This window comes from Protopterus annectens, chromosome 1.part0 (genome assembly GCF_019279795.1).
Source record: "Protopterus annectens isolate FY-2018-M chromosome 1.part0, PAN1.0, whole genome shotgun sequence".
In the NCBI taxonomy this organism is placed as follows: Eukaryota; Metazoa; Chordata; order Ceratodontiformes; family Protopteridae; genus Protopterus; species Protopterus annectens.
Window position 1 is genome coordinate 1095790523 of NC_056725.1, and position 16816 is coordinate 1095807338.

The 16816-nt window shown below is 37.2% G+C and overlaps 1 protein-coding gene across 1 annotated transcript in view; it reads left to right on the forward strand.

Moving 5' to 3' along the window:
- Positions 1–16816, forward strand: part of ASCC3 (activating signal cointegrator 1 complex subunit 3) — a 4485173-nt gene that overhangs the window by 3497002 nt on the left and 971355 nt on the right. Inside the window, exon 28 of the mRNA XM_044069284.1 lies at positions 1976–2118. Coding sequence (XP_043925219.1) covers positions 1976–2118 — 143 coding nt within the window. The remainder of the gene's footprint in view (positions 1–1975; positions 2119–16816) is intronic.

Sequence of the window (16816 nt, forward strand, 5' to 3'; positions counted from 1 at the left end):
TTTGTTCAAGTTTGTGGTTCATTAAAATTGTAACCTAACCTAACCAAACTAAAGTAAGTACTGTTTGAGTTTTTTTTTTGATGAATCCATATATACAGTAGGGATTCTGTGTGTGCGCGTGTGTGTATATGTATATATGTGGGTCTATGCCATGAGATCAAAAATTCAACAGACTGAAAACCAAAATATCACAAATGCAGTAACATGGGAATTAGCCCCTTTTCCACTGTTGAGACCTTGTAGTTGGTATATGTACTTAACATGGAGTGTGGGAGGTGCGGGGGTGCTTGCCTTCCAGCATTAAAAATGCTTTCATTATTTTACGTTTTAGATATTTTCGATCTTATGGCATAGACCCATATACATACACACACACACACACACACACACACACACACACACACACACACACACACTCTCTCTCATACACAAACACACACACATATATTACATGTACATATGCACCGATACATACACAAACATGTGTATATATTTCTCTTAATAGTAGGCACAGATAGAGAGAGAGGTGGTAAAATGTTACCCCATTCACATTAACAGTGGGGAAAAAAGTAAAGCTTTCCATAGCCTGCATGCACTAAGGATATGTACATCGGACAAAAACAATGACACGGAAATAAATCAACCTCTAAAAGTGAAGTTTTTAAATATTTGTATAAAAATTAAGTAAAAAAAAAAATCAATGTCCTAGCCAGTGAAATGGAAAACAATATTACTCTCAAAATGGACCTAAATCTGACAGTCCCGTAAAATTAAACTGAATAAAACACTGAGATAGACTGTAACGTCATACATACACTATCATTGTGCTCTCCCTGCAGCGAATGCAGTATTACCAACTATATTTAAAAAAAAAACTCAGAATTACAGTAGAAAAGAGCCTTAGGCAACCCAGTCATAAAAACCTGTTTCACCACCATACTGTCCTTTTAATTTGTCATTCTGCACTTTTACCACATTCCTGTGAAATTAGTGGGAAACAGTAATACAAATTTAAACTAAAAAAATGTAGAAAAACACAAAATGTATGTTTTTGTATGTATGGGTATTTCAGTGTTATAAATTAAATGTATTTTGCTGTAGGATTAGGTAACTTGTTTTGTGACTTATGGCTGTCTTACTTTTCACAGAACATGGTCACTGATCTTCTCTGTATTTTGTTTATCTTAGAGTCGTCCCCTAGATTTTACATCTATATTTATTAAGGCATAGTGAGCAAAGTGAGATGCATATATGTGCACAATTCTTCCTTTCTTCCCTTTTGCTGTCATTACTGTAACTGTAAAGCAAATCACTGTTTTTCTGAAGAGCTATTTCCTATAGCGTTTAGTCTTTCTACAGTTTGCCCAAATGCGTTGAATCATTATAGAACAATTATAGAACATTATAGAACATTATAGAAATATTAAAGAATGTTGTGTTTGCCAGTATCCAGTATTTCTGGTTTCTTTATCTGTTATCTTTGTTAGTGTATACTTTTATGATGTCTTTCTTTTTTCATCTGTCCCCTCCCATAAGAACACAGACACTGTAGTTTAGAAACATCACAGTGTGTTTTATTAAAGCATGCATTGTTTGGTTACCATGAGAACGTTAAAAATATTGATGGAGAAATAAACTCAGAAATAAATTGCTCTCTGTAGAACCGCTGTGAGTAAAAAGTTGACAGTTTCAGATTGTTTTCAGCTTAGGTTGATTATGCTGTTTTAGCTGCTCTAATGAGCTCTGTGACAGAAAGCCAAGTATTGATTGTTGACTGGAGACCTGCCTTGACAGCTCAGATTAATTGAGTCTTCACAGAAGGATTGTACAAAAACACAAATGAACAATAAATCTGTCTGAGGCTGTTCAGCCACACCTGTTCCTAAAGCAGCCTCCAGCCATTAGATGTCAGGACTTAACAAATTATATTTATCTAGTAGCTTGTTTATGATTTTATTTATTTATATTTTTATAGCTATTCGGACTCATTCCCCTGCCAAGCCTGTGCTGATTTTTGTGTCATCCAGACGTCAAACTCGACTCACTGCTCTAGATTTGATTGCTTTTCTAGCTACTGAAGATGACCCAAAGCAATGGCTAAATATGGATGAGAGAGAGGTAAGATGGCCTGACTCTGTCATGGAAAAAAGTGCTGACTTGTTTATTGAGCAACTTGCAGTGCTGTTTCTAATGATCATCTGTAATTTGCCGGCATTATCAATATATTTTGTTTCTTTTCATTCATTTTATGTTTTAAGCATCCAAGTTCATTAATATATATTTCATACTTTCTGTTTAAGTATACATATATGCATGTTTATTTATATATATATATATATATATATATATATATATATATATATATATATATATATATAGATATATATAGATATAAAATTACATCTACACTACATTAAGTTTAATTCCTTTACCTTTATCTTTTATCTGCTTTTAGCCACTCTAAGCTGTCTAAAGTGTATTAACAAGTGATCTTCACCCTTTATCTCCTTGAAGATTTTACTTCAACTTTCAGGGTCTCTCATTGCTGCATATGGCATTGTGTGGTGTTTTGGCTATGATCCCTTTTGTTACCTTAATTTCATTTTATTTTAATAGGATCATAGAGTCATATGGTAATACTAAGCTAACAACCCTAAATGGCATCTTTTAGCCTAGCCAAGCTTCCCAGACATATTGGACAGGCTTTGGTCCCTTAGTTTTGTATGTTTGTATGTATGGGGGGTATATGTAACTAGGGGGACATCTACACACTTCCTCTAGCTACTAGAGATGTAGGTGTCAGACCAGTGGTAAATTTATGATTTCTCATTCACTGATTCAAGTTGTGTTTGAATAAGTGTAAGAAAGAACTCTGTTTAACATGGATGGGAAACCTGTTGCAGAGAAGGGGTAGTCTGTGAAACACATACCTGTCTTTCCAACATATCTTATTTATATTACAGATGAGGTCTAGGTCCGTGGACTGTGTAGTTCTGATGCCATTTGTTTTGGGCAGGAGCAGCAGGTACATTAAAGCTGGATCAGAGGGTGCTATGTAAGCCAAGCATAGGTCCACCACTCAGTAGCCTGTAGGAGACAGGGTGTAAAGACAAGGCTTTGAGAAGCTGAGCATAAGACTTGTATTGCACACCATGTATACATTTAGTGAGGAACCTCTGTGTACACTTAATTACACGACCAGGCATATGCAGTAACTTACCGAAGGGAGCATTGTACTCAGTTGGTCTAATAATTGCAGAGTACAATGGAACAATGGCATCTTTGGACCTAGATGTCATACCCTTGCTTATAAGTTGTACTATGTAGAATGATTTTGTCACTACAGTAGATACATGATTGTCAAAGGCCAAGTCACTGTCTACATGTGATTCCATATCGCTAATTGCTGAGTATACTTTTAAGAGTATATTATCAATTATTTATTTGCTAAGATGGCCATCCTTCTGAAATATATTATGCACTTTTGAAATTGAGTTTCAGGCCGTAATTCTGGCACCAGTTGTTTGTATCAAAGCTTCTTGGAGGGTGTTTTCATCATGAAGGAATTCAATGACTACACCTAGTTTGTAATGGTTTGCACACTTGGTCAGATGCCTGTGACATTAGTCTTGACTTCATAGAAGCAGGTGCCAAACAGGAGCAGCCCCAGCACTGATCTCTGAGGGTACTCTGTTAGTGACCAGCTTTTTTGTGTCAGTAGACTCCAGTGTTCTAACTTTTTAGGTGCAGTCTATGAGCCAGTTGACTATCCATTGGGTAAAATAGGGGTTTTTACAATGCCCCAGTGAGGTATTGGATCGAATGACTTGGCAGGTCAAGGTAGGCAGTATACATTATTTTGCCTTTGAGCATTGCTTTAGTGACCTTCCAAAGAAGCCCACCAGGTTGAGTAAGCATGACCTGTCCCTGATGAAACCAGACTGAGTCAAATTCAATGTCTTAAGGTTTCCTGTGTTGTCATTTATCATACATATATATCATGTTCTTTCCATGGCTTAACATATCAGACTAGTCAAGCTTATGGGTCAGTAGTTTTCCCTGGATTGTGCATGACCTGCCCTTATACAAGGAATAATCATTACTGTCCTTTATTTATTTGGCCTATAGTCTATTTGTTGGCTGTGGTTAGGTAGTAATTCTAGTAGACATTATAGTTCATATTTCATGCTCTAAGGAGCTATCCTGGGATGTCTCATTGTTTCTTAGTAATAATTGCGGGAATTATGGTTGGGAGCATTTCTTGACGGTATCTGAGATGAAAGTTGGGTGAAATATGAGCTGACTTTGTAGGCCAGCAGATTAGCTATGCCCTCTGGTTTAGTATAACTGGATCCATTTACAATTAATTTGACATGTTGTGTATTGCTGTTGAAGAATGCCTTCTGATAGTTTTTAGCTTAGTAGTCTACTTTTAACTCAAATTTGGCTTTGGCAGACTTAATTAGTCCCCTGAGCTATTTATTTAGTTTGAGAGATTTCTTGCCTTCCTGGACATTGTCCTTCCTGTTCTTGGCCATGATTTTCTACTTTTTGTTATACAACCTATTTACACTGGGATGCCACCAGGGTGGCTTGCTTTTTCAATTTGTTCTGTGCTTATATCTAGTAGGTACTGCTACTTCTCTGCAGCTGTATACATGATTGTACTGGGTTTTTGTGAGGGGGTGGCTTAAAATTATGCAGGGTGTCACTTAAAAGTAAGAAGTTTGCCTTACAATAATTTCTTAATGTTCCATTGTTAGTTAGTGTCCTAGGCTTTTTTTTTATTTTGAAAGAGCACACTTTGTGTTCTGACCTAGACATTGTGGATGTTACTATTGGGGGGAGAGATGGGGAGTGCAATGCTCCCAGGGTTGTTTAGGACTACGTCCTTTAGTGGGTGTATGGACTAGCTAGTCCAAGCCTTCATGTTTAAGTCCAGGAATCTTTAGGCCTGCAAGTTTGGGGTCCTTTATTATTTCCATTTGTGATGGAGTAGTTGAAGTTACCCATTTATGGTGTTGGATTGAACAGAGAATAATTTCAATTCATTTAAGTATGAGGTGTAGGTTTCATGGGCCATTAGGGGTAGATCCTGTAGCTCAAAAATATATGGGATGGAACTTTTCTTATGGTGAATTGTAGTTGGAGAAGCTCAAGTGCATCATATTGCTTGACCAGCCTTCAGGTGTGTGTTTTAGATGTAAATGGAGGCACCTCCACCCTCTTTCCCTTTCTGCGCAGTAGCTAATCTGAATGTGTGGAAGGCATTACAGCCTTGCATTGTTAGTGTTCTTTTCTGAAGCTTTAAGCCAAGTCTCAGTTACTAGACAGACATTTATATTCTCCAGAGTGAAGACTCTTTGTTTAGACTCCAATGTGTGTAGTTTTTGTTTAGACTCCTGGCATTGAGCACTATTGCCTTTAGGATTATCCTGGACTGGGTGGTTCATCAGGTTGGAAAGGCCTAAAAAAAATTCTGTCGGTGGACAAAGTTTTAGGCAGTATTCAAAAGTCTAGAGAGGACAGGTGCAGAACATTCATGGTGAAGCATCGCTGCCTGTCACCATTATCCTCCCAGACCAACAAATATTGTATCCCCTTTGAGTGACACCAAAAACTATGCCAATTATTGAAGTCAGTTATTTTTTCTTCATATCATGGCATCACCACGGAGAAGAAAGAATGCTGCTTAGTGGTAGGCTCTTACATGCCTTGGAGACATAGTCTTAGAGCTCCTTCATGTTTCACTTCATGTAGTCCTGGGAGGTACTTCTCGAGTTGTTTATGACCACGTGGACTATGATGTATGACTGAGTAGTACTGGTGCTTGTGGTTCAATACCTTTTGAGTGTATGCATAATTTGATAGATTCTGGCCCCTGATGGGCAACTGTGACCACAGTCTTCTCTTTGCTCAGCTTGGTGAGTGGGACATCAATGTGTCTTAAAATTGGACCTCCTAATACCAAAATATTAAATAATGAGTTTGTCTTCCTTATGGGCTTAGATGCCGAGACACTGTGAGATGTGTCATGGTGGGTGTTGCTGCAATATTGTGTTATGGAGTTTGCTGGGGTTACTTATTTTAATTTCTTCCTCTGTCTGAGGTCTTTGAGGTTTAGGTAGCATACATTTAAGAGCCTCAGCATAGGTAGGTCTATGTGTTTGTCTTTAGTTTGTGTATCAGGTATTGTATCCTATTTATTTATTTTACTGTCTTTACCAGTGAAGTCCAACTGGGTGTGAACCCATTTTCAGCGGGGGTCCACGGAGAAAAGCTCCAACACATAACAGACAACATTACATGATAACATTTTTACAAGACAAGTTGGTCTAAAAGTAATAGAAGTCTTATAACAATATTTAAAGGGGAAAGTTAAAATGTTCTAATTGATGCAAGCATAGAGGTGAACTAGTTGCGTAATTTTGACTAGTATAAGAAATAGACATAGAAGTAAATTTTCAGGTGTGACGGCCCACCACTGGACCAGTAATCAAGGAACCTTATTCCTCACCACAGGCAATAGTGGGGGAACATCCACTGAGAGGATAAGTACACAAACAGTATTTCCAGATGCAGCTTTCTGCATGAAGTGCAGTTTCCCCCTAAGAGCACACAGAGACCACAGTCAGTCTGGGGCTGGTTTCTCTCTCTTTCTCCAGATCCCCAATAAGACACTCCACTGACACAGCTATAGAGTTGAGATTTCAGGTGAGTGACCAAGCCAAGAGCTCCAGCACCCTCTCTGTCCAAGCAATGCTTCACGTCTCTGCCCAAGTAGCTGACACACACACACTTTGAGGTTTGATTTACACACACACACACACACACACACACACACACACACACACACACACACACACACACACACACACACACACACACACAATTATATCTGGGAAAGGCCTGGCACAGGTTTACTAGCATTGCCCCTTTCTTCCCAGAATATAAGGTAGTTATTACTGCCACCAGTCACTCCTTATCAGCTACTTTAAGGCCCTTAACAAAGGGTGTCCAATCTTACTGTGTAATATTAATACAAATGCAAATAGTAGTTTGACAAAGAGCAAGGCTATTAGGAGTGGCCCACACACTGTCACCAAGTAAATATGCAAGTACTCTCAAAACTTAAATATCTCTACACAGATCAGCCACAATGAAGGTTTAAATATATTTAATAAATAATAAAAGAACAAGATAATAGTAAATATATATATATATATATATTCACAGTGCCATCACAGTTCAAAACCACAGGAAATACCTAAAACAATATTGCAGGACAATCTCAAATAAAAAAAGAAAAATATCTAAACTGAGCTTCACTTTATTCCTGACTGAATCTAAGATAATGATTATAACCTAAGAATGTACTAGTAGAGCAAGGTAGATGTGGTGAATGAATCTTCTAGTTGTTAGCAATTCTAAGACAGAATGCAGAATGCTCTGTCTCACTAAGAGACTTCTCAAAATAATATCTCACATATTACTTTTGGGATACCTTGCAGAATGCCATCACTTCTTGTCATCTGACATTTAGTCCCCAGGCCAAAACCCCCATTGTTGAAGCTGGCAGTATTCAGCATCTGCCTGTAAAAGACTAGTAATTAGTTCACCCTAAAGGCAATACAGAAAGTTTCTTAGTACAGGCATTGTCTATCTTGCTGCATTGAAAACTGAAAGATGCCATCTTTTATGGCCTAGCCATGAAGTAATTTAATTTCAGTTATTTTTCTGAAGTTTGCTGGACAGAAGTTGACCGCCTGTATTCCAGTTTCCACTGTTAAAATATATACATTTAAGTAGTTACAATAGTGCATGTACATCTCTGTGCTCTCCCAGCAGGGCACACTGTGGTTACATTTCAAACAGCACTTTGCAATTACCTTTTCAACACACACATCTGTACAAGCAGTTTGATATACACATGACATTCAGTTCTAATACATTTGTAACACAAACATCTTATATAAATTATTTTGATATTCACCAATGGCATATAATTATTTACAAAATTCCAGCAGTACCTCCTTTTGTCATATCAGGTTTAAAATTACATAGGATATGAGTGGAAAAAGGAGGTGTAGTTATAAGCGGTAAGAACAGAAGTTAGTAATAACCAGAGAATTATATAATTATGTCAAGCAGAAGGTTCAAAAGTACAGATAGTATTAGTTTAAGGTTGAACAATACTAAGACGTTAGGGTGCAGAACATGTGGAGAATTAGAAAAATGTGTTGATATAGGGGATGCTGTAATAAAGAGTTAGAGTTAATAAAATTATGTTAATATTTTAATTAGAAGGACAGTAGTAAGAGTACTGGTAGACATTAATTACAGAGATGATCAATCGATTCAGAGGGTGCTAGAGTAATAGGAAAGAAGTGAAATAATTGTGGATAATTAAAGTCAAAAGGGAGAAGTGTGTCCTATCCTGATGTATTACATAAGAAAAGCCATTTGTTTGTCAGATGGTGTCTTGTGGGTTTCTGACAAACAGTAGTAGTTTTATGTGAGAGCTTTGCCTCCAGAGATGGTTATAGCTACATCTTTTCCATACTCTGTCAGATAGTTTGAGAATTAAGTGGTTATTAGAAGACATGAGAAGTTTCTGTATTGCCTCAGGATGCACATTTATGTCAAGCTGACTAGAGAGACAGAAGGAAAATGCAGACCAGTGGTTTCATGTATTTATGTAGTGGGCTTCACTGGGAATGGTGCCAAGGGGATAGTAAAGTGAGACTGTGATCAGTGATTAAAAAAAAACCTCTTGGTTCTGTTACTTTTGTGTGTAACAGTTGTGAGGAAGAACTAATGATGTGTATAATCAAATTACTTGGATGCCAGGTGAGAATTACAATATTATTATAATCTTGTAGAGCAGTGCTCTTTTTTATGCAATTCAAGTGCTCAATGAGCAGCTACTTACTCAGCATTAGAGGTTAGTTTTATAGGGGATCATAGATTCTAAGTTATCTGCATAAATACAGGACACTGGTAACAGCTACTGCTGCTGCTGTGCAAAGCTTCCCGCAAATGCAATTACTTTATACAGGCAGAGAAAACAGAAAGCTAACAAAGTAACTTACCGGCCAGTCACCACAAACATACTTTTGAAGGTTTCCTAGTGATTATCCGCACATAAGATGACCAGGCTACTCTCACCAGTGGGCAGACCTGACTTTTCTAACTTTAAATCACTAAAATGAACCCAAAAGCTCAATAAATAAATAACCCAAGTTAAAACAATAAACCAAAACAGCTAGCAATTTGTCAAGCAGAAGTACTGAAACTCAACAGTTGATAAAAATGGTAAAAAACAAAAACACTTTAAAGTAGGTAGATCTGCAAAGAATCTGCAAGTAATGCACACGTATTAAAGCAGCACTAGTATATTTCCAGATAAAGTGCAGTACAGCAAAATAGAGTAATTATTTAACTATGGCTCAACAGTCAAAGACAGGCAAAAACAACCGCAACTAAAAGTAGCAAAAAATGCAAAAACTCTGCAAAGCACAAATATGCCAGTATCACTTTGAAATTGCAAAATAATTCACAGAACAGCATTGAAAAGCACTTATGTGGCAGTGGATTGATCCTTATTCCACAGAAAATCTCAAAAATTAAATGACTGAGTTATGCCACAGCACAGTATATGAATTGTACCAGTAATCCTCTGTTTACTGAGTACTGCAGAGGATATGTCAAATATATATCCCATGATGTACCAGTACATGCAAGCGCTTTGTGTCTGCTAATTCTTCAGGCCTTTTAGCAAGTAAGATTAAAATATAACTGCTTTTAGTTGCCTTTTACTAAGATTTTTATTTTGATTTCCCTCTTACTGTAGGAGTTGTATGCGCCTTTAGTGAATTTTTATAACAAGAACGGTGGACCATTATTTTTATTTGTCGTTTGCATTGAGGGCACAAAGATAGATGAGAGTTATGAGACTGGTGCTGAGCTATGACGGTCTGACTAGTGAAGAATTTTGAATTATTCCTTAATGGCATGAAAGAGCATAAGGGTGTCACCTGTCAGTCTTTATGGCTGCTGTTTCATGGGTGGTTTTCTACTTCAGTTCTGAGTTATGTTTTGGTCCTGTTTTGGTATTGTGTGTTATTGTGTGTAATTTTGTAGGGTTGTTTTATCCTTCATTGTGTATTTTGGAGTTTATTATATTCAAAAATGGTTCAAGTATTTATTTATATATTTTTAAGAGAGGAATCAGACTGAAAAATTTGATGAGCTATCTGGAGAGGTTTAATGCCACGTGACCTACCTCAGTCAGTAATATTCCTGTTTTTCCTTTCCATTATATAACATCTAGCAGTGTAGCTAAGTAACTGTTGCTCCCATGTCATTATTGCAGATTAATCTGTGGCACTTGTGCAGATTTGGAGGAAGGGGTTAGGGAGTCCTAAATCATCTCATCCCATTTATCCCATTGTCATTGTTACTTTTATTTCTCCTATAAGGAGATTACATCACATATTTTATTTTTCAACCAGACTTTTCATATTCTCTCTTTTTCTAACTCTGAAACAGTTTGTGGGGAATGAATGGCATTTCACTATGGCTGTTTAAATTTTTGTTCATGGCAGATAGAGAGTGTTCCATAGTTTAGGTCCATGGATTGAGATTGCCATTGTGCAGCCTCGTAGACAGCATGACAGAATATTCAAGTCTTTCTGCAGCCTTTGAATTTTAACATCCTGATTAAAGTAAGAGGGCATCTTTATATTCAGTAGCTTGAATATGAAAGTACATATTAATAGCACATTCTCTCTGGCCATTAGGGATGAATCTTGCATTTTGTAAGCTGAGACAGCGATGTTCATTTCATGACAAATGTACACTGATTTACATACTTTGCTAACTCCTCTCTGATTTTTGGTGATTTGATGAAGGATTAACTGTGAAAAATATATTCTAGCTTGAGATTCATCACTCCCTTTGCCTATGTGGGTCCTCCACCCTTTGTAAAAATGTTGATACCTTGTAGTATGTACATGGAGTGCCTTGACATTTTTCTTTGATGGTCTTATGCTCATGGTTTGATGATCTGTAACTGGTTTAACCAGGTGCCATGATCACTGAGTTATGCAACCATATGATGGAGTTTATGGTTTTCAGATGCTATTACTCATTTAGATTCATCAGTTTGAACATAGCGTTTATTTATTTTAATTTCATTTATTGGCTAAGTATGTAGATTTGTTGTTCTAAGGACCCAATTCAGTTATCACCTCTGGCCAAAGATACGTACAGCAGTTATTTATCTAGTTGCTCTTATAAAAAGAACATATAATACACTAATTTAATTATTTGTTTGTGAATCTCATAAGTGAATTACATGGTCTTAAACAAGATGTAACACAGTTTTTGTCCCTTCAGTTTTATATATACAGGTAAGGCATATTTTTATCAACCAGAAGAGAAGTTGTGGACCATAATTCACAAAGAGTTGGTGACATTTACTTGGGAGAGAAGAGGCAAGAGTTAAGTGGGTATGATTGTTCTCCCCAAGGTGGTTTAAGATTACTTGATTTGAAGGGATATTTTAAGCTATGCAGTTAAAGCTCATGTCCATAACACAAGCATAATGTTGTAACTTGAAAACTGTGATTATGATGAGGTGGAGGGAGAGGAGTTTGAGAAGTAAAGGGAGAGCTGGATTTTGAATGCAGGTCCTTAAAGAGAATAGCAACAACCACACAGAATATTATATTCATAAGGTCACATAAAATATGATAAGATCCAAGCCAACACTGTAATGGAGAAAGTGTTTTCCAAGAGAGATGACTGCTAGTAGGGGGTGTAGAATATACTGGAGAAAATTAGCAAAAGAACCAATGTATTGAGAGCAAATAACTAGAAAGGGGAAGTGTAATAGAGTGGAATGAAGCCAAGCAAAATTTTGTTCTGCAGGTTAGAAACTGTCTTTCATGCCCAGGATTTTTAACAGAGTATAAACAGAGCCAGAAAGGTAGGAGAGTGCTAAGTGAAAGGCCAGCTCTGGTAGAGTTTCTAGTTGAGTCTCCAACAGAAACTGCTGTTATTAAAAGGGTAGTTAATAGGGTATATAAAATATTGTCTGGTAATAATAAGAATCTATCAGGGGAGGCTGAGGAAGATTGGGGAGAGAATGGAAACGCAGTACACAAAAGAACAATGAGAACAAGTCTGTGTATGCAGCAAAGTCCAGAAAATGTAAGGCTCTTTCGCTTGGAAATATTTGCATAAGTATTTCAGTACACTAAGGTATAACTGATAGTAGTGGAAGGCTATTAGTGGTGTCTGTGCTAGTCATGTGGTGTAGTAGCTTACCTTACATGCTAATTTATAGTTTAGTGTGGCCCTTGCTGTTATGGGAAGCTTTTTCTCCTTGTGTAGAGATAAGTGGTAATGTGTTGTGGCAATAAAGAGCAAAATATACCTGTAGACTTTATTTTGCATAGATTGAGGTGCCAGAAAGCAGCAAGTGTTTTATTAGAATTTGACTTGTTAGTTTTTTGCCTACAGTCATTTCAGAAAAATTTGAAATATTTGGGGATTTTCCTCTGTATATCTGTTGCATTTGTCTACCTCTAAGATCATGTGATAACTGACATAACTTGAGACCTGTAATCATGTCAAGAGAAATGTAATTTATAAATAATAATAAGACAAGAGTATAAGACCTAGCAAAGGGCCCTGTGAGACTGCAGTGTAAATCAAGCTAGGTTCAGACAGGTATGCTCCACTAACTATGAGTAAGGTCCTGCCTAGAAGGTAGTTCTTAAACCATGTCTTAAGAACTTTGCCAAATCTGTTTTATTAGGTTTGGATAGTGGTAGGGAATGCTTTACAAGACTGAATGCTTTTTTTAAGTCCATAAAAATTTCCCCAGTTAGAAGACCCCTTTCCTGATTTCCATAAATGGAGTCTATTATGCTAAAAATGTCTGTCAAATTACTGCTACCCGTTCTGAATCCATGTTGTGAATGAAAGGGTACAAGCTAGCATTTGGCCATAGACCACTGTTTTGAAGATTTCAGAAAAGGGATTACGACTAGAAATAGGGGGTAGTAGGCTTACACCCTAGAGGTATATGCTACTTTTGGGATAGGAACTACTGAATGAGTGACATAAGTTGGTATTGTGCTAGTAGAATGGGAAAGACTGACATCTTATATGGGTTGGTTGTAATAGGGGCTGCTACCTTTCAGAAGGTGAGATGGAAAGATGCTTCTCAAAAGTAGGAGGTAAGCTAAAGGATATATTCTAGCATGTGGTGTGGTTATAGGTGTTTGATTAGGGGAGGAGGATGTAGGGATTACTTGTTGATGAAATGTGTGCTTTCAGCAAGCTAAGGCAATGGGATATCTCAGAGATATAGTTGGTTGTTTGGAAGACTGGTTTGCATATTTCTCCAGTAAGGTCCCCCATAATCTTCTTTTCAAAAAGACCTTTGGATGCCTTGATAAGACAACTTGTTAGTTCTTATTCGACATTACCTTATCTATACTAATGACAGTATAGAGCTCTGCAGTCTCACAGGGCTCATGAAAACATGAACCACAGAGCACCATAGAAAATAAAGAAGTTTGCATCACATGAGATCACCCATTACCAACAGTTCAAAAACTAGATGCTAGAAAACTGGATATAGTGTTCCATGAAAAGAAGACAAAAGTAGCGATTATCATTGAAATCACCACACTCGGTGATTACAGTGTCTTGCGTACAGAGAGACACAAAGTCATAAAATATCAGGATTTGCAGGCAGAAATGAGAACAATGTGGAAGAAAGATACCCGGACAGTCCCTATCGTATTAGGTGGAACAGGTCTTATAAAAAAAAATCTACAGTTGTATTTAGGTATGTTACCAATCCATGTAACCCCATACGATTACAGGAGGAGTCATTACTGGGCACACTGCGGGTGCTGTGAAGAGCACTTCTGGTTGACATAAAAGTTTGAAACAATAGTCATTTCATGAACTTTAATCAGACTTTGGCTTAGGAATAGGGTCCATTCCTGTCATGGTATTAGAAACCCAAAAGATTTGGAGAAATTAAAAAAATGACAGTTGTGCAATATGTACTTTGTATCAAGGAAATCCTGATAGTGATCAGAGTTGTATGTTACATTTCATTTGGTTTTTTTTGGCTTTGTCATGAGAGTTAGCCTTGGTCCTCAGTGAGTTAGAAAGCTTGGGAATTTGTCTCCCTTTACTGTCTATTCTCTTAGAGAAATCAAGTTCCTTGTATGTAAATTGGTATACTCAGAGAGTGTTTGGGTGCAGGCACAATGTTCTGACATTGTCATAAAAGAATAACATTTAGTAACCTTAGCTCCCAAGCGCAAGACTATTTTTGTGGAAAATTAGACTGATCTCTCTTTCTTCCCTCTCATGTATAACCACAGTGAGGAAACTGAACAGTGATCGCTAATCTGATTAGGAAGAACCAAAGTATTAAGAGTCCCTGTAGGTTGTTTTGTCACAGTAGCACGAAGAAGTTTATGCCTTCCTGAAAGAGGATTTGGTCAGGTTGCCTTGGTTATTCTCTGAGTTAGATCCTGAAGACCTATAAAACTGATGCATTATAAGGGGATTTATAATATGCTGCCAGGTGAAATGTAAGAGCTAATTTTAGTTATCCACCTCCAAACTTCAAACTAGCCAGCTTTTTCCTACATTAAAAGGCATATGGAGTTGGTTGGAGTTACTACTCAACAGATGTGTACCATCCTAGAGAGGAAAATGCAAAGAATTATGTTAAACCTTAAAAGAAAAGCCAAAGTTTGGAGCAGAGAGCAGATTATATGTTTGACCTACAAGGGGCTGATCCGTAACCCTGTGGCACTGAACTAAAATGGAAGCAACAGACCAAGAATACAAAATTGATAAATGTTTCCTTGAGTTTCTTCTAGCAGTCTGTGTGGCTTCAAACAGTAAAAGATTGGAGGAGAGAGAGACGACTCTTCCTCTCCACTTGGATGCAATCCAAACATTTACCAAAGATTCATTTTGGACAAAGATGCAGTTGGCCAGCCTGGATGCTCAGGAGAGAGAGAGTTGGGAGATTATATAACAGAACTTGAAGTTCAATTAAGAAGATAACATAACTTGAAAAGCAATTAAGAAGGGAAATTTTATGATTCCCATGTAGTCCTGCAAAGCTAGTGGGAAGCAACTTTCTAACCTGTGTAAAAGAAGTATTATATAACTAGACAGGTCTGCCTGTAAGAGAATAATTAACAGAAAGAGCTCATTGAGTCTTTGTACTAGGAAGTGTAGCACTTCAAAAGTAGCCCAGACTCATTTTAATGAAGCTTAATGAGCTGTTCCTTAAAAATTATGGAAAATAAGAAAACTCCTCAAGGTAGATGAAGTTGGAGGTACATGGAGAGTGAGTGATATATTATCAGGAGGGAAAAAAAGGAACTATCTCATTCACATTATTAAGGAGATGCAGAGGAAGGCAACTGAGGTTCAGTCTTCTATACACTGAAGGCACAAAACCTGTTTGGAATCAGAGGTTACATTGATAGAAGTTAGTTAGCATCAAACTCAGGAGGTAGGGGAATCCCGAAAGCAGGAATGTGATACCAGCAAGCAGACCTACGGAATGTTGCCTATTAGTCCCTTTCCTCTTTTCAAGGTGCAAATCAAGTAAAGACAGAAAAGGAGCTGTTATCCACTGAGCAAAATTAAGAGCCTTGATGCAGAGCAGAGAGGTATCCACAGTGTAAGAAGGTGCTTAAGTATTTGAATGAAAGATAAGCCATTAAGAACAAGTTAAAAACCAGTAAATTGACTTGTTGTAACGAAGGACATGTGCCTTGATTAATACTGTATTTTGCTATTTTATTGTAGTAGAGATTTGGAGAAAGTGTTTAGTTTATATCTCCAGTGAACTCACTTTCCATTAATTGAAGCTTGAATGGTGAAGGAGTGGCCCGTAGTAGCAACTCTAGAGTTGAGGGTAAGACTGTCCTGAGCAAGTCAGGATGCATTTGGCTGATGAATGGTAATCCTCGGCATGGCATTATCACTACCCCTGCCCAATCAAAGTATGTGTTAACTGACTCTGGTCTAGATGCGGATATCACTAATTATTTACAGCTAGTGGTAGTTTCCCAGTTCTAGTTAAATGGGAGATATGCAGAAACAGCAGCAGTTCTCCACAGAGCTGATCAGCTGAACATAATTCTCTCAATAATGGATTGTATAGTTTATTGTAAGAAAGAATTATTGCACATTATTGAAGAATCTGAAGACCTTAAAACAGAATTTAACAGACATTAATTATTTGGACAAAGGGAATGTGAGCAACAGAAAAAAAGTTACCAGACATCATGCAGAAAATTAGAGGCCCAGAAGATAGGAATAAAACTTGAGAAAGAAAGCATTAACCAAGCTATGAAACAAATGGATGGCCATTTAGATAGAATCAGTGATTTAAGAATACTGGCCATAACCAAAACGGAGAGAGTAATACCATTGTCAAAGCTTTTCATAAAATCTGGGACAAGTGCTGCTAGTGTGAAAGCAGAGTAAATAATTCTATCAAGAAAGGAAGAGAATGAAATCAGAGAAATTGAAGCGTGATTGGGAAGAAGTTACCAGATGATATAGAGTGAAAAACAATGAACTGAGATTTGCTTGGTCTCCAAGCATGCCACTAAAGCAAGGAAATGTTTTTTTTTTTGTTTCTTTTTGTTTTTTATTTGTGGAAATACCGCCACAGTTATCTACACTCCAGAGCAAGCTACAAAAGTTGTTTGCAGAAGTTAATAAAATAAGTATGAGAAGTTTAAAT